At 43.4% G+C, this 18,417-nt stretch overlaps 1 protein-coding gene across 1 annotated transcript in view; it reads right to left on the reverse strand.

Moving 5' to 3' along the window:
* Positions 1 to 17,896, reverse strand: part of LOC115390826 (complement C3-like) — a 75,835-nt gene extending 57,939 nt beyond the window's left edge. The window contains exons 1-12 of the mRNA XM_030094843.1: positions 17,820 to 17,896; positions 15,718 to 15,913; positions 15,481 to 15,643; positions 12,639 to 12,733; positions 12,165 to 12,253; positions 11,583 to 11,665; positions 11,405 to 11,492; positions 11,116 to 11,218; positions 10,273 to 10,393; positions 10,053 to 10,168; positions 1,271 to 1,417; positions 1 to 100 (exon numbers count right to left, since the gene is read on the reverse strand). Of these exons, the coding sequence (XP_029950703.1) occupies positions 1 to 100; positions 1,271 to 1,417; positions 10,053 to 10,168; positions 10,273 to 10,393; positions 11,116 to 11,218; positions 11,405 to 11,492; positions 11,583 to 11,665; positions 12,165 to 12,253; positions 12,639 to 12,733; positions 15,481 to 15,643; positions 15,718 to 15,913; positions 17,820 to 17,896 (1,378 nt within the window). The remainder of the gene's footprint in view (positions 101 to 1,270; positions 1,418 to 10,052; positions 10,169 to 10,272; positions 10,394 to 11,115; positions 11,219 to 11,404; positions 11,493 to 11,582; positions 11,666 to 12,164; positions 12,254 to 12,638; positions 12,734 to 15,480; positions 15,644 to 15,717; positions 15,914 to 17,819) is intronic.
* Between the last annotated feature and the right edge of the window lie 521 nt (positions 17,897 to 18,417).

Consider the following 18,417-nt stretch of genomic DNA (forward strand, 5'->3'; position numbering starts at 1 on the left):
TGATATGGATGTATCTGGCAGTGTTGGTGGTGTATGACTGTGCTGTCATTCTAGCCTCTGCCTGTCTTTTCAGTAGGAGCTTTGGATCAGCGGTCCTGGCCTGGAATTAATACGAACAAAGTCAAATAAGATCTTTGATACAGGAAGGAGGATCATCAAGAATTTGATTATTGAACTTTCGAGAAAAAGTAGGATTAATTAAGTCTTACTTGTTCCTACTGCTTGTCAGACATATTGAACTTGATCTGAAGTATGTGTCATGAATGTATTTCTCTGTGTAGTATGTATATCAGGGTACATACATACACATGTTACACTGTATGAAACATGACGGATATCAAGGGATTACCCAATAAGGTCAACTAATGCTTCTGCAAAACTAAAAATATTGGGAGCATTGAGACGACTCTTAAATGATTTTGTCTGTTGTTCTTCCTCACTTGGCTCTGGGAGGGGGCAGACGCTTTTTCCTATTGCTCCGTCTTTATTCCCCTCCTTCCTATTGTCTGTGCTTGCTGACTAAACTTTTTCTTGTCTTTTTGACTTGGAATGATGTCTTTGCCTTGGATTTTTGAATATACCAATCACAGATTTGATCAGCTGGTCTCTCAAGAGCAAAGGTGCCAGGCAACCTTCCTGCTCGGACGGGACTCTGGCTGCCATGTGATCAACAACTGGGGGAAATGGAGGGGGATCTTGTGCCTGGTGCCCCTGTCCGTGCAGCCCATTGAAGATGTTCATCTCGGATTAAGGATGACAGGTCTGCTGCTGATCGGCTTGTGCAATGGCCTGAGCTTCAGGAAGACCGAGGAGACTGCAGCCACAAGAGATGCCGAATGGCTGATGGTCTTTACAAATGAACAGGCAAAAGCTGCAGTTGACCATTTGGGCGAACTCAGTCGTAAGAGGGACGATCTGATTGGTGCTGGTCGATTTGAGTTGCAAGCAAGGTGTCATCAAGGAGGGGGTTCACTCAGTTGCTGTCGGAGAGTTGAGAACCAAGCAGAGGGGAAGGTGAAAATGGCTCTTTCCCACGTCGAACAATGATACCGATGATTACATTTGACACCCCTGACTGGAAACAAGAACAGCTCCTCCAAAGATTCAGGGCCCTTGACTATATCCTCCCTCCTATCTTTTTTCATATGATTTTTCAGTTGGAGATGCATCAGTTTGGAAATGAATAAATAAATAAATAAATAAAAGTTGTGTTCATGAACTTTGCTGCTTCTGTTTGCAAAGTTTCTCAGAAAAACCTTCCTTGACTTACTGAGATGTCGAGAGTTTGCATGTTTCCTTGTGTATTGACGGTGAGCCTTGCAACACCATTTTTCCCAGTGATACCTTGAACTTCACCAGGAAAGACCACCACTTGAATGTTTGTGGCTGGAGTCTCATCAGGGTTCATAACTTCAACCTGGCATCAGAGGAGAAAACACAGTCAGTTACTACACTGTAACAAATTTCTGTAAATTTACAGTGAATTTACAACAGTATCTCACTGTTTTTTATTATAATTGTAAAGTACTCTTAAATATCTATCCACAGCATGTAAATTAATGGTAAAATCAGTCAGTTAACAATAACAGTAGATCACTGTAATTTAACAGTATAAAACAGTATTTTCTGTCAAGCGGTGGAGATGGGCGCCATATTCCTTCACAAGTCGTGTCACTATCCATCAGCATCTTACTAGGAGTGTAACGGTATTTGTATTCGTCCCGTACCGTCACGGTACGGGGGTCACGGTTCGGCACACACAATCACACGACGAATATGCCAGTGAGTAAAAAAAAAAAAAAAAATTCCAACCTTAGATGGCGGTAATGAGCCTAAAAGCTGCCCGCAACCACCATTATCACAGAAGAAGAAGAAGTAGAACAAGCAGGTCCAAACATGAATAATCAAAGAAGAAAGTACAAGCGGAATGAGAGCTGCGGCGTGTGGCGGAGCAGATTAAACGGGAGAGTATTTGTTCCGCGTGCGTTCCCTCATAAGGTGTGACGTGTGACGTGCCAGTAAACGGGAAGCAGCACAGTCAAAAAACCAGCAGAGAACGCCACGGTGGTGGAAAAACACTTTTCTAATACAAAACCCCGACATAAAAAACATTGGAGAGGCGAGATGGAACCAAATCGCGCAACAGCGAGTTGTATAAAGAGCTCCATAGCAGAATACGAGCGATCGCCGGCTGGTGTTATGGATTAACTGGTTCCCGTGTTGACGAATGACAGCGGAGGTCTGTGTAAACACACGCTGATTACAGCAGTTGTTAAAGTAAGACTCACAAAAGACTTTAAACGTATACACTCACTGTAACTGTCGATAACCGACGTTCGCCAGAACGACTAGATGTTTCAGTCATTATTGGTCACAAGTTAACACGGGCTAATTCGAAAACATCGGCATGCGGCGCAGAGCTCACACCGAGACGTGCTGCTCCGCACGGCGGTGCTGCGGTCAGGGGGAGCAGCCGCTCCTTCAGCAGCATATCATGGAGATTTTGGGACATTATTTGAGCAGATATCAGCAGATAAAAAGTCTCTGCTTGGCGCTGAGGACTGCTGCTGCAGAGAGGAAGACCTGCAAGTTCCTCATGAGACTTTGTGCGCATGTCACAGGGTCTTTGTAAACGAGGATTCATTGTGGATGCTTTGTATGCTGTACATGAATACACTCGCGTTTAATACTATTGTTTACAATCGGATTGAAAAAACACCATGTAAACTGGGCCAATAATGTGTCGCGTGGGAAAGCTTGGGAAAAATGTTCTGGTACATTTGTGAGCTTTTTTCACTTTTTCCCCACTGTACCGAAAAACGTACCGAACCGTGACCCTTACACCGAGGTACGTACCGTACCGTGGCTTTTGTGTACCGTTACACCCCTACATCTTACAGATAATTATGGACTTATGTTTCTGTTTTGATGCCACACTTCATTATTAATCAAACTTTTCACATTACTCAAGTTATTTTTGAGTGAGAAGACGTGACAGAATATTCCTGAACCTGACTTTGGACAGCACAACTTCTTCATCATTCAAGCTCTCCATGTGGACTTCAAAGAGGTAAACTTATTTTTAATCTCAAACTACTGTCAGTGTCCAGGATTGTTTGTCGGCATGATTATTGAACAGTTGACATTATAAATAATAGCCTATTGTATTTCATTAGGTCTGTTTCACCTGGTCAGGCTGCTCAAGTTGGTAAAGCAAGCTCTGTAACTGAGCCCAAGTAAGAGGTAACCTCCCTCCCTAAACTATAATGACAGATTAACCACTCTCTCTCCTTTGTCTCTTGCTGTTTTCTCTTCTCCACACGTTTTATTTTCTCTCTCCCTTGAAAAGTTTATTGCTCTGGCCCTTTTCTGTCCCCTCATACTTATACTTCTTTCTCTCCCTCCACTAGTCTCTTTCACATTTTTATATTTTACCAGTGATGTTGTGTTGCTAAATTTTTGTTTGTTTTACAGGCACAAGTCACCGGTGATGGAGGAGACCAGCCAAATGCTGCAGTCAAGTACTCTCACTGTTCACTCTGTCTTTATCCATCTTATCCCTTTCTCCACTTGTTATTGTTCACATCTACATGTACAAAAGACTTGTTCACAAGCTGGACTGTTCTGTTTCACAGTTCTTGATGCTGTTTTAATGCAGTGTCTGAATTTATGCTCATTAGTAAAATCCTTCATAGAGGGTTTTATTATGGATAATGTCTTCCAAATAGGTAATGGAATACCTTTTCTTTTTGTAGTACAAATGTTGTAAATGTTATTAGTATTATACAGTCTGCTGAGGGTTTGTATTAAAGTACAGCAATGTTATGGAAAATATATTTTCCTGTCTTTTATACCTGGGGTTCTCAAACTTGCTACTTAAAGGTCTGATCTGATTTTTATTCAAGTTCAGAGTTCAGGAAGGATTGGCAATAACATCTTATCAACATTAAATCAGTTCACTTAGGATTATTCTGGAAAACAGCGTTAGTGTGAGCGCTCTGTACTGTCAGTTCTTGATTCTTGAAAACAGCATCAGAGTGAGAGGTCGTTGCATTGTTCGCTCTCTCCTCCGTCTCCTCTGCTAGCTTAACCTGCTACTTTTATTCAGTTGATTGGACGCGTTTGTGATCGGCTGGTAGAAGCACAAGTGCAAGAAGGTGCACAATTTAAGTGAAATAAAATAAAAGTAATGTCTTCGGTGTTAATAGTAGGACTTGTGGATGTTACCTGCTGTGGTGATAAACATGAGGTATGGATGGACATGTTTCCAGGTTAAGTCCAGAATTTCAAAAGCCCTGTATGATGTTATAAGCTACTTTTTTAATTTGTGGGGATTTGTAAAAATTAAATGTAAAATAGCAGATTTATTATGCTTTGTGAAAAAACTGGTTGTATACTGTAAAATGACCATAACACAGTTATCTTACTGTGATTTACTGTAATCCAAAATACAGTAGTATACTGCTAAAATAAATAACAGTACATGCACTGTAAAATTACCACCCACCCACTGTTATCCTACTTTAATATACTGTAATTCAAAATAGAGTACTATACTGTGAAATTAAATTACAGTAGGTGCATTGTAAAAAAAAAACAGTAAATTACTGGCGTCCCTGCTGCCAGTATTTCACTGTTTTTTTTACAGTGAAATTCTTTACAGTGTATCTTTAAATGAAGTGAGCTGAGGTTTGAGACATTAAACATGCTTTTACTGCTCCAGAAGACTATGACTGAGAGTGAAGTTGATTTTCAGCCATCAATGTTGAGCGAGCCGCTCTGAAGCTATGTGTATCTTAAATTTCTAGCATAATTTAAAAAATCTTCTGAAACGTTCTAATCAATTCATTATCTTTTTTTTTTTTCCCCCTTGTCCTGTTCGGCAGCTGGGGGCACAACCTATGTACAAATTCACAATGCAAAACAGTGTTGTCTGGACAACACCAAAACAGAGCCAACAACCAACACAAAAACTGACAGAACCATACATATATATATATCAGTGGCGGCTGCTGGTCTTCCAAAGAGGGGAAGCTCATTTTCAGCATACATTGTAATATGTGTAATCTGTTTTTTGTATGTAAATTCTATGCCTTTTGTACGCCCTGTCAAAGTTAGACAGATCCTCAAAGCCCACTTGTGACCAGACAACACCTCCCTGAGATAGTTTCATCCAGAGGCATGGCCAGCAGTACATTTTATTGGTGACAGCGCTTCCAGTCAGCAGCTCACCTGGTCAGACCAGGACAGCTGAAAGGACCTGTTACTTTTCCCCACCTTTTGGCACCAGCTCAGTCTTAGGAGTTGATCTGTTATGCAGTTCAACACCAATTTTCTCTTCGTAAGGAAGACTATCAAATGGCTTCGCCAAAATCCGGTCCACAACATTCACATTGTCTGCCGTTGTGTGCAGCTAGCGAGCAGCTGGAGCTGCTGGAGGCTGGAGCGCTGTGTGAGAGAAGGGGAGAAGCTCCACAGCTGCTAGTCGAGGACAGAAACCACAGAGTGACCGAAACGAGTCTCCAAACACAACGCTAGTCGTTTTTCACAAACACAAAGTCTCCAGGGATCAGCAAAGCCTCCGAATCAACTCAGAACAACAGAATGAAAAACTTCAGAAGCACTTTGGTGCATTTTTTTTTACTTCGAGATCGCTGATTTGCTCATTTTGCTGTCAATCAAGCTTCACACAGATCATCCAATCACCATGCAGAAGCTCAGCGTCCAGGCCAGCCCACTGCCCCATAGACCCCCAGAGACGCTGAGCGTCCGTGGGCGGGACCAGCCCAGTATTTTATCCAATGAGCGTCCAATTTCACTGCAGCAGAACAACCCACTCCAGCTTCCGCATGGACGCTCAGCGTCCAGCTGTTTTAAGCACCGTGCCGCTGCGAGGAGGAGTGAGAAAAAAGCCGAGTCAATTACTTGAGATAAGTAGCCGATTCTGAACAAAAGATGAACTTGTTGTAGCGCATATTTAGTCAATGAAATGTTCACACAACAGTAAATATTGGACCACTTATTTTTTTGACATTTTAGGGGAAGTTGAGATTCCCTTGCAGTCTTAGAGCAATCGCCACTGAATATATATATATATATATATATATATATATATATATATATATATATATATATATATATATATACACATACACATATTCTTTTTTTTTTACCCCTGACGAACCATAGTAGTGAACAGACCAGGTCACAAAAATAAAAAGAGGTGTAGGGAAGGAAGGAAATGCAAGGACACCACAAACCTTTTTATTTTGTTTTTTGTTTTTTTTTTTGAGAATATAGCTAGTAGTGACTAGTAGTTAACTCGGGGCGTGCATCAAGAGAGGGCTACTACAGATCACCATTAGTCTAACCACCACAAGAAGACAAGGTAACCGAGTATGTGAAGAGTGATTAAAGATCAGCGTGATCATGAAAATATGATGGTGATAGTGATGGTGATAGTGATCATGCATATATGACCTCTGACCCCTGAGAAGGCCAGAAGCAGGCCAGAGAGGCCCTCAGAGCCCAGACAGCCGGCGGTCATCACAGAGCCCGGATCCAAGCCGCTCCCCCAGGCAGACGCCCACGCTCTGGTTCAGAAATGGGCAGAAGAAAGCCCCAGCCGGGGACCCCGGCGGTCCCGGGGCCCGGGCCCCGCGGATCCATGACCGGCAGGAGCCGGTCCACCCATGGCGCCGTACGCCTGGGGCGGGCAGAGCCGAGAGCCCAAGGCCCAAGAACCCAAAAGCCGACGCCCCACACAGGCGGAGGGCCATGACCCACCCAGGAGAACCGGCCTACCCGGCGGCTACCCACCCCAGGCCAGTACACCCCCCAGCGCTCCGGCCATGCACCCCGAGATCCAGGGCATCACCCCCCCCCCGTCCACCCCCCGACCCACCCCTCCCACCCTGTCCTCTCCCACCTCACTCCCCCCCGCCCCAACCCAACACTCACACTCACTCACTCACACTGAAATACACACACGCATGCACACACACACACACACACACACACACACACACACACACACACACACACACACACACACAGTCTCGTATTTCTATCCTTGTGGGGACCGTCCATTGACTCCCATTCATGTCTAGCCCCTAACCCTGACCCTAACCCTAACCCACACCAAAACAAAGTGTAGCCCTAAAGAAATGTTTTTGCACTTTTACTTTTTTCAGTAACAACAACATGGTCAAGAAAACACTGTTTCCCTTCATGGGGACCCAAGAAATGTCCCCACAAATGACATTGTGCCTGGTTTTCCTATGTTGTGGGGACATTTTGTCCCCACGACCATACGAAAACCCGCACACACACACACACACACACACACACACACACACACACAGAGTCAACCCTACCCTAAACACACTCACATTCCCACGTCATCCAACCGTCATGTCCTGTGGGAGACCCCCCCGGAAGGCAAGGGAACACCGAACCCCACATCCAGGCCCCCCCGCCACCCACAACCGCTGCCCCCACCCCCAAACCCCACCGCTGCAGACAGGTATGCACCCCCCAGAGCCAGCAGCCCCCCAAACCACAGCCGGTCCAAACCCCAGGCCTGCGCGGAAAACAACAGCCCCCCACCCGGAATCCGTAAACGGGGGCGCAGAAGACCCCATTGCCCCCCCCCCCCCGCCATCATGAGTGTTGATGGAGTATATGTTGTTTGCGATTAAAATTGAGGGTCAGTAACCACACCGTGCCGCGAGTGAGGCCAAACGAGCAGTCCCATCTACCTGAACAGCCCCACCCCCGACATGATGCGCCAAGACCCCCCGACGTGTGTTTGTATGTATTTGGTCGTGTTAGATGACGAAGTGCAATTAAAGGTGGAATACAACATTTTCTCGAAAAGACGAAGCCCCACGTCTGTTATTCACTTTTTGAACAACGCGCATGCGCCAGACCATCCGCCCGGCTCTCCTGCTTCTCCCAGAAAACGCGGAAGTGTACGAGCGCGATCTCCTCTTCTCCGGTGTGCACGGCTCTGTACAGTTTCTGCGATCCGCCTCGCTCATAAATAAAGCTTTTTTTTTCCGAAACAGCTACAGTTTCATTATGTCAGACTCGCCATCGGTAAGTACGAGCTCAGAAGCTCACCGGCTACATAAACACTCTGAATGCGCATGCGCAAAAGGGAGAAGCTGATTGGGCGCAAGCGCGGAGAACCGCCTTACGAAAGCAGCTCGTCAGAATGATTGACAAACAGACCCACCAATTATTTAGGTGATCCACCCGGGAATCAAAATGTTGTATTACACCTTTAAGACTGAGAGGCGAGCCACTGAAGGGTGCAGTGATTGAGGCCACTTAGATGGCCCCCTCCACCACACCCAACTTGATAAGCCCACCTCCCAAAGCCCTACGTGTGTGTGCATGAGAGCGGAGGTAGAGGGGGGTCCGGGGATGCAGCACCGCAGCACCCCTGTCACCCAGGATCCCCCGGATGAAGGACGGGGCCAGGAGCGCCACTCCCCCGCAGGACCAGTGCGGACAGCGACCATAGCCAGAGACCCACCGACCCAAGAAGCACACACCCATCATGCATCAGGAGGAGCGGAGGTGAGGACAGACAGGGGGCAGTGGAAGGACCCAGACCCAGGTCCCACCACCATCAGGCCCACCCCCCCCCCCCACAGGGCACCACACTCTCTCCTCACATACATACCTCCAGTCGCCCACACATATACACCCACACATACAGACATACATACATACTTACAGATACACACCCACACACGTACATACATGCTCACAGAAACATACCCACACATACATACACACTTACACATACACAGTCACACACATATACATACATATCCAGATACACACCCACACACTCACATACACATACATACATACCCACTCATACAAAAACACACATACATACTCACACCTACACACCCACACACATACACACATGCACGTACACGCACACCCACTTCCCCAACCCCCTAACCCCCACAGCCCACCACCACCACCCCCCTATCTACCCCCCATCCACCCCACCCCCCGTCCGCCACCCCCACTCCCATCCACCCCACCCCCCTGTCCCCCACCACCACAACCACCCACCCCGATGCCCTGGATTCCGGGGCAGCAACCAGACCCCAGGGACATGCACCGACCCAGGGAGTGGCAGCACGCCCGAGCCGATCGGCCCCCCCAGCCAGGCCGACACCCCCACCCTAATGGAAGGGGACAGCCCCCAGGCACCAGGGCCCAGGGCCCCCAGCCACACTCGCCGCAGGACACCCCGGCCACCCGGACATGAACCGGCACCCACCGGCCCAATCCACCGACCCAAATCAATTCAATATCAATAACAGCACATCTCTGTGTGTCTATATGAGCTGAGATATGAGACTTCATGTTTAAGGTTCAACACGCTCTTTGCTGCTCCACACAAATTTTATTGAAAGTAAAGTTATTTCGAAGGCTGTAGAACTCAGATGAAGATGCTCTAATTTTGTCCACTTATCCTTAAAAAAAAATCCCTTCCCAATCACAATTTTATAATGGAGACTATAACATTTCCACAAGATGTCCATTACACTTCTTCTCCACGGCGAGTCCTGTCTGTTGCCAGTTTTTAATCTTGATCAGGGGCATCAATCTCATTTCACCTCAGGGGCCAAACACAGTGCAATCTGATCTCAAGTGACAAGTAAATCACAGCATTGTGATCTGTAAATGAATAGAACTCGTAGTCTTTAGTGCAATATATTACAATAATATTAATAATACAATGTTAACAATTTCATATTTATTGAACCACCAAACCTGAAGACTGAACAGAAGAACTGAGACTCAACAATATTGTGACAATATTATGAAGAATGACTTGGCAAAATGTAGAAATTATCTTTAACATTTTTGTAGAAATCCTGATGACCTGAACTGATTCAGGCCCAGACACCAGATCCAGGACATCTCTCTCTGATGGGGAGGTTTTACATTTTTTTAAGTTGACAGAAATGCAAATTTTTAAAGTTAAAATATATCAATACATAAAAGAAGCACCTCACCGTGACATCAAAAGACATTCCTGGTTTGAAGTATCTGGGAGTTTTCTTGAAGTGGATAGTGTAGGGTGAAGTGACAATCTGGATGCCTCTGACTTCTGCCTCCACCATTTCACTACCTGCAACAGGAAGCCACAAAGTAAGTAGGAGGTGAGGAGCTGAGGGTCGTCTGTTCATATTATTCAGCTGCATCAGAGCCGAAGTGGATGTCCTGGTCTCTTACCGCTCTCAGTCAACACACTGACAGAGACAAAAATGGAGTCTCCAACAAGTTCCTGGATGTTCGGAAAGACCTGAGTGATGTGCTCACTCTTCAGGATGGCCTTCCCATCACCCCTCTGGACCTAATGCCACAAGGAACAGTGAAAAAACACATCCTGGGAAACATTCAACGAGCAAAAATTCAGACAATGATACAATTTTGCGCATTTCGACTCTTCACAGTCACATAAAGAACTTGAAATATTATTGTTTTTTAAACATGAAAAACCTGACATCCCTGAAGTTGTTTCCATTCACAATAACAACAGAGACACATAACTGCAGTGCCATTAGCCAGTTAAACTAATGACCCATGAAGTTCATGCAACAAGAAACTGAGCTGTCAATTCAGCAACGAGCTGTTCAAGGCCAAACATTTCAACAATGTTCAGCTTCAAAGCCAAAGTTGTTCCACGGTTGAGCAGATTCTTTATATACACTTTTACAATCCAGTTTCAGACGTCATGTAAACATTCTAAACTGTTTTATTACTGTATGAATAAATACGTAGGACATAAGGCCTGATGTTTGTGTTATTCTCTATTCCCGTCATGGAGGGTGCAATCAATTGACCTTACTTTGTTCCTTAAATGCCCAAAGACTTTAAACCACCACAACAGAACTGAAAGGAAAAGTGCCTCAAGTGCAGACTTTCAGCTTTAATATGAGAAGGTGGTGCACTGAGAATACATGCTGAAAATTGTGAAAATGTACAAATACTACAGATACCAATGTAACCCCCCACACCCATCTAAATTTTTGATTTTATTCTGCAACATTTGGATTAGGATTAATCTGTACTTACTGGCACTCTCTGAAGAGAGCTTGGGAAGCTTTTCTTCTGTCCCTTCTGCATAACTCCAAACACGACATAGGCCGTCCCGTCCACCTCTTTACCAAACAGATACCTGAAACCACAAGAACGAGACAAATCAAACCTCCACAGGGACTGAAAAGCGACTTTAAAAAGAAAAATAGATGGAGAAAACAGAAGCCACACGGATTACAACATGCTTCATTTTGTTTTATCTTTTCTCACAGTTACTCCAACAATCCAGTCTCCTATCCTCCAACTGCTCTAAAGTTTGACTCACGTTGCTTTGATTTCCACAGTCAGGTCGTTGCTGTCCACGTAGAAGTAGGAGTCCTGAGGTTTGAGTTTCACCTCAAAACTGGGAAGCACTGTCAACATAAAATATTTTTCAATAGTTATTCCTTCAAAATAAAATATATTTACAGACACTTGTACAGTGACGTTAAGAAGAGACTCACCGTATTCTTTCACCTCAAAATCCGCTGAATAGCTTTGTTGTGGATTACTTTGGAACCTGGCCACCACCTTCCACAGGCCAGGACTACACACACACACACACACACACACACACACACACACACACACACAGTCATGTAAAAAAGCTAATAATGTATTAATTTTCAGTAATGTAATTAAATAGTTCCGAATTTTCAATCTTTTTCCAACTTTCAATCAGAAGGTTGCAGGATCGATTCTGCGTCTCTCCCTGTTCACATGCAAAGTGTTCTTGAGCAAGACTCTAAACCTCATACTGATCCTATTGGGTGCACAGCAAGCAGTTCAACGCTGTCTACATTTGAAATAGTCTTTGGCAGGTTACTTCACTGGTTACGTTTTGGTTACTCATTATTCAACAAGCATGTTATTTAAAATACATTCAAATTGTATTTGAATGTATTTTTGTTTTGAAAGTACATTGAATGTATTCACCATTCTTGTGAACGGTGTGATTTTAGGGTGAATTTAGGGTGAATTTACCTTGTAAATTTGTAAAAAAATCTAAATTTAAAAATTAATCAAAATCAAATAAAAATACTCACCTCGCGATTTCAGGGAGTTGATAATAGTTTGAGTGAATGCCTGATGTCAATGAGACTGGATTAACTTGTAAAACGATGCCATCAGGGGTCTGAGTGGAAAAAATCTTTATCATTCAGACATCCAGTGTAAAGGTGACTTTATCATTCATTCAACAGAAACAGAAATATATTTTGGCATGTACAGCTCAGACAATGTCTTTTCTGAGTAATGAACAGAAACTAATTTCTGTTCATTCACCAGGTCTGCACAGATGTCCCTGAAAACTGTTATTCCAACACTCATAACACTTAAACTCACATTTGAAGATATATTTCATATTAAAATGTTTGTCATTACAAAATTTTAATAAAAGTAATCAAATAGCTCAATGTTTAAATGTTCCATCTTATGTGAAATTGGATTTTATGGTTGCGCTACATGCTCTTAATGTTTTCAGCTGCACGTTGGCATTGGCTAAAAATGAGACACATTACCACAATTTCAATGGCGATAGAGGCTTCAGATTTAGTTTGTGGATCCCTCTCCACAGGCTCCATCTGGGGCGTCACAGCAAACATCCTGTAATGAACTGTGACAAGAGGAAAAAAAAAACAGGAGAGTTCATTTGGGGAAGTAAAAAACAGTAAATCTATACTTTGGGGCTAGATACCCATGTCCTAAAGTGCAGAGTGCTTTAGAGCTGTGAAATAAACTTTAATGCAAAGTCTTGAGAGCAACAACAGGTGATGAATAAAATATTTAAAACATCTCTTTGGACTGGTTCTGTTCATAATCTTTATGGACAGAATTTCTAGGTGCAGTGAGGGTCCGGAGGGGGTCCGGTTTGGGAGCCACAGGATTTCATCTTTGCTTTTTGCAGATGATGCTGTTCCGTTGGCTCCATCGAACCTGGACCTGCAGCATGCACTGGGGCGGTTTGCAGCCGAGTGTGAAGCGACAGGGATGAGGATCAGCACCTACAAATCTGAGGCCATGGTCCTGGACCGGAGGAAGGTGGCTTGCCCTCTCCAGGTTGGTGGAGAGACTCTGGCCCAAGTGGAGGTTTAAGTATCTTGGGGTCTTGTTCACGAGTGGGAGAAGGATGGAGCGTGAGATTGACAGATTGGTGCAGTCTGCAGTGATGCAGTCCTTGTATTGGTCCGTTGAGGGGAAGAAAGAGCTGAACCAAATGGCAAAGCTCTCGATTTACCGCTCAGTCTACATTCCCACCCTCACCTATGGTCATGAGATTTGGATCATGACCAAAAAGACAGGATCCTGGACACAAGCAGCTGAAATGAGCTTCCTTCGTAGGGTGGCTGGGCGCTCCCTTAGACATAGGGTGAGGAGCTCAGTCACCAGGGAGGAGTTTGGAGTAGAGCTGCTACTCCTCCGCATTGAGAGAAGCCAGCTGTGGTGGCTCAGGCACCTCTTTAGGATGCGTCCTGGACGCCTCCCTGGGGAGGTGTTCCAGGCATGTCCCATTGGGAGGAGACCCCAGGGAAGACCCAGGACACACTGGAGAGACTAAGGCCCAATTCCAATTCTATTTTCCATCCCTACCCCTCGCCCAAGCCCTTAACCCTTTCCCTTGCCCTACCCCTTGAAACAGAGTGTCAAGGGGTAGGGCCTGAAATTCCCCCCGAAGAAATGGGACAGCCCTTCGAGATCATCATACGTCATCACTAGCTGCCCGTGACAAAGTAAACTGACGGTATTGTTTACAAAAGAACTTACAGTGCTGTCGCCAGCTGAACTAATGTCCCTTTCCTGGGCAATTGGATTGTTTTTTCTGCTTTTTCTGTGTGCTGCATAAAAATGTTAATAATAATTCATACAAATTAGAAAGAATGCATTTTATTATGCAATTGGAATTACCAGCAACAGTTTTAGCTTTATTTGCTCCAAAATTAATAAAATAGTATAAATATGTAAAAGGATTAAGCTGTGTGTAAACATCCACCATCAATATTGCACAACAACCAAAATAAACATTTTTGTCAAACCATTAGTTCTATAAAACAAAAAAAATGTACTCTTATGTATTTAACTAACCAGAACAATAATAAAATGTGCAAAAGGGTCCTACACACCATGGTATGGACAAGGATTCATTATTTGCATCTGGCAAAAAGGCTCAAGAAACGCACAGTTTTGGCTTCACTCTCTTTGTGGCACTTCTGCTCCTTTGCACTTTTTTTTCAAAAGATCTTCTGATGATGATCTTCTTCCTCTTCTTGTTCTTCTTCCTTGTATAAAAAGTAAAGTGAAATATGAGTGAAAAGTTCTGACACAAAAGAGGGGTACAGCTGTTATATCTGAATAAAATCTCAAGTAATATGATGTTGTAATCTGCTGCCAGGCTGGTTATTTTATTCTATAACGTTTTCAGAATTGTCTGGTTAATATGCAACACTGTTGTAAAGGAATTATTCGTTTAAAGCCCACACGTTTCATTCTTTATCAATCATATTATCCCAGCGGTGCTTGTTGACATTAACCTTACAGTCCGTGATGCTGCATAATGCTCCGATAATGTTTACTAGCAGAGCACAAATGGCATGTTTTTGGGTGTCTTATACACTCAAAGCAGAAAAGCAGGCTATGGTAATATCAACAAAACGTGTCATGGTCGTGCAGAAATTAAAACAAGTTAATCGTTAACGTTACATGAGCAGATGCACTTATCGCTAACGAGCTGTCACGTAACATTGCAACGACCTTAAAATAGCGTTTTGGTTTTGTTTTAAAACAAAAAATACTCACATTTGTAGATTTATTTGGCTGCTGCTAATGTTTTCTTCGTCATTTCCCAGCGCAATGTGGGAAATTTCACATAGCCCTCGTTTCCTAGTGTGCCCCCAGAAAATCTCCATTTCGAGGGCCAGATAGCCCTCGCACTCCGCCCTCCCCCTCGGTCTGAAGGGGTGTGAAGTAGAATCGGGACACCACTACCACTGCACGTGAACGCGCAAAACGAAGGGTTAGGGCCAAGGGCGAGGGCTAAGGGGAGAATTGGAATCCACCACATGTCTCTCGGCTGGCCTGGGAACGCTTTGGAATCCCCCCAGAAGAGCTGGAGGAAGTGTCTGGGCACAGGGAAGTCTAGGTATCTTTGCTTAGACAGCTGCCCCCACCACCCGGCCCTGGATAAGTGGTAGAAAATGGATGGGTGGATTTGATCTTTGGATCCAAAATCTATTAAAAACAATAGAAAATCTAGCCTTCAAACAGAAAAATGTTTTGAATGGTTATTGTAGCTATAATTCATATTGCAATGATCGATTTCTTAATAAAAGCAGCTATTATCACATTTCAGTGGCACTTGAGAGTCACCTCTGCTGTTGGGGGTGTAGAGGGTCTTGTCTGTCTGGATGAAGATGTATCCAGATTGGAAGGAAACTAAGACCACCTTCTCCAGTAGTCGATCATCAAACTGAGCTTGCAGGTAAACGTACTGCTTCTCGTTGGGATCCTTTTTGAATTTTGTACCCGCGAGCTGAAACAACAGACAGTGAGAAAAACGAGGGACCTTTATGAGAACCATTTCTGCATTATGAATAATTCCCTCACCTTGACTTGTCCAAACATTTGGTAGTTATTGGCACTGGTGAGAGTCACAGACGTGGAGTCGAGGATTTCATCTCTCCTTGGGTGCGTCATCACGTTGATTTGGACCTTGATGTCTCCTCCGGTGCAGTCCTGACACTCCACAAAAATGTTTTCTGTTGTTTCCACTCTCAACAGGTTGGGGGCAGACATGACTTTACTGCAGAGAGGAGAGAGGACAGAACAATCAAGCCAATGCTGCTCTTCAGTGTTCTCCTCATATTTCACGTGGGACTCAGATTGAGAAAGGGCTCAGAATGAAGCTTCATGGCCTCTTTTTTATCGCAATTTGAATCCTTAAAATGATGTAACATATAATTTTGACTTCTGAAAGTGATGTAACTTATTTTATCTCATGGTCCAGTTCACTCAAATTAATAAAGTTTGCATGCCAAAAGCATATATTTGCTCAGGCAAGGGTCGTGAGCTGCTGTCTGGACTTCACACACAATGAGTGATCTATTGATGAATTTGATAATCATCCAGCAGAAGATCAACTCGAAATTCTCATCTCAGCCCTGGACTGGGTTTTCCCTTTTTTCTTTGCAAAGAACATGTAAAACTTTTTTTTTTTTGGCACTGCATGAAAAAAGTCCATTACCTTGACCCAGATTACACAAACTGACTTATTATGTAAGATGCAGGTAACATGAAAGGCATTTCTATCTATGTGAAACTTTCAAAATTAAATCAACAAACTATCTGACCCAGCTGGTGTTTTTATGCTGGTTTACTGGTTAATTCAATAGTGACTAAACATCTGTTACCAGTGTTGAATAACTGTTGATGTTTGTTTTGATTTTGCAAATCTAAAGAATGTTGACCATGAAGCTCTGTTCTTCAACATCGTTTGACACACAAATGCTGCTAAAGTATGGATGTGTACTTTATAGATCAGTAAATGGGCTAAATTTATATAGTACTTTGCACAATGAGCAGTATAGCAACAAATCACATGAATCACATTCACCATCCTATGGAGGCACAAAATCTATCCACTTGGTAATTCAGTGTCCTCCTTACACCTCAGTTTTTGTCCACAGAGAGAGGGAAAATACAGGATTTGAGCTGATGATCTGTTAATTAGTGAATCAACCGTCCTACCAACCCAGCTACTGTCAGACTAATAACTTGAAATGGTAGCATAACCACTATGTTTGCAGAAAACTACTCATCCTGAAATGTGGTGCAACTCACCCAGAACAAAGTGGTAATTCGTAAAATGGTTGTTTTATATTTCGCCCAAGTTTCCAATTTTATCAACTGATGTACTAAATTTAACTGTTGCATGGTTCTTTTATGATACATAGTTCTGCCTTTACGAGACAATGAGAACTGAGACAAAGAAAGTTCCCTATATGTCGGTGGATGTAACGCTTTTATCATGACTCAACAAACATTTAATTCAGAGTTGATTCTTCAATGCTTTTTCAACGGTAAATTGATCAGCGTTGTTTGGACATTGAAATAACGCTGTTTTTCAACTGATATGTTTCAGTTACATTTTTAAAATTCAAAATTGTAAGTGAGTTCACGACACAACTTCAACCATTTGGTGTTCAACGTTGTTTTGACATTGAAGTAACATTTTTTTATCAACTGACATTCTTTCAACACAAATTTAATGTCCATTGAATGCCAGCCGGGAGTTACATATCTATATTTTCTGAAAAAGGCAGAGATAAGAAAGTACAAATACTCAATTAACTGTGCAAATGTGCAAGTAGAGATAATATTGCTCATACTAACACACATTTTTTGAGCTGGCACATAATTTGAATTATTATTCTAACAATTAATTGTGTAACTGTGAGGTTGAGAAGTCTTACTTTTGAAAAATGGCAATCTCTATTTGTTAAAGAACAAGAAACACCTGGTATTGAACATTCAGGATAAAAATGAAATATAATTTTGAAGAATTTCTTGCTCTCTGCTCTTACTTGAGTGTTTTGGCAGTACATTACTACAGGACAATATCAGCAGTTGTACTTCAGTGTACGGTTTGAGTCCTCTGCCCAGTCTACCATCAAACAGAACATTAAAGAAGCTGCAGCACGTCTACTCACAGCGGAGCTCCATCAGTCAAAGCCGTGAGAGAGGCAAAGGCCAGAGAGGCCAGCAGCAGCAGCAGAGTCTTCCTCATCCTCCTCATCCTCCGTCTCCTGGTCCTGTTCTGTCCCGTCCGAGAGCAGCTCCATCCTTTTATCCAGCCAGTTCTCTCCGCCCGCCTCCTCCATATTCCTCCCAAAAACATCTCTCAGTGCAAACACAGGGACACTTGATTTCCCAGCAGCTGTTGGGAAACATTATTGGCACTCTGAGGAAAGATAAACATGACAAAATCAATGATGGGTCTAAAGCAGGGGGCGGTGTTGTTGGTTTGAAAGAGAGTCTCATTGGAACCCATTCAGAAATGTCAATTTTCAGAGTCCAAATAAACATATTAACCCTTTAAGCTCGGGACCATTTTCGCCTAAAAGTTCAACTAAAGACATACCCAAAGTAAACTGAATGCTGTTCTTGAACTGTTTGGAGTACATGCATGGTTGGGGTCTCATTTGAAAGCTGATAACCTGTGTTTTCACCCAGTGCAGAACTACTCTAGGTGCTGCTGGCACAGATTTACTTATGTTGCAGCACACTGAATTAGGATGAATTTCATTC

The sequence above is a fragment of the Salarias fasciatus genome, chromosome 6 (assembly GCF_902148845.1).
Source record: "Salarias fasciatus chromosome 6, fSalaFa1.1, whole genome shotgun sequence".
Taxonomy (NCBI): domain Eukaryota; kingdom Metazoa; phylum Chordata; class Actinopteri; order Blenniiformes; family Blenniidae; genus Salarias; species Salarias fasciatus.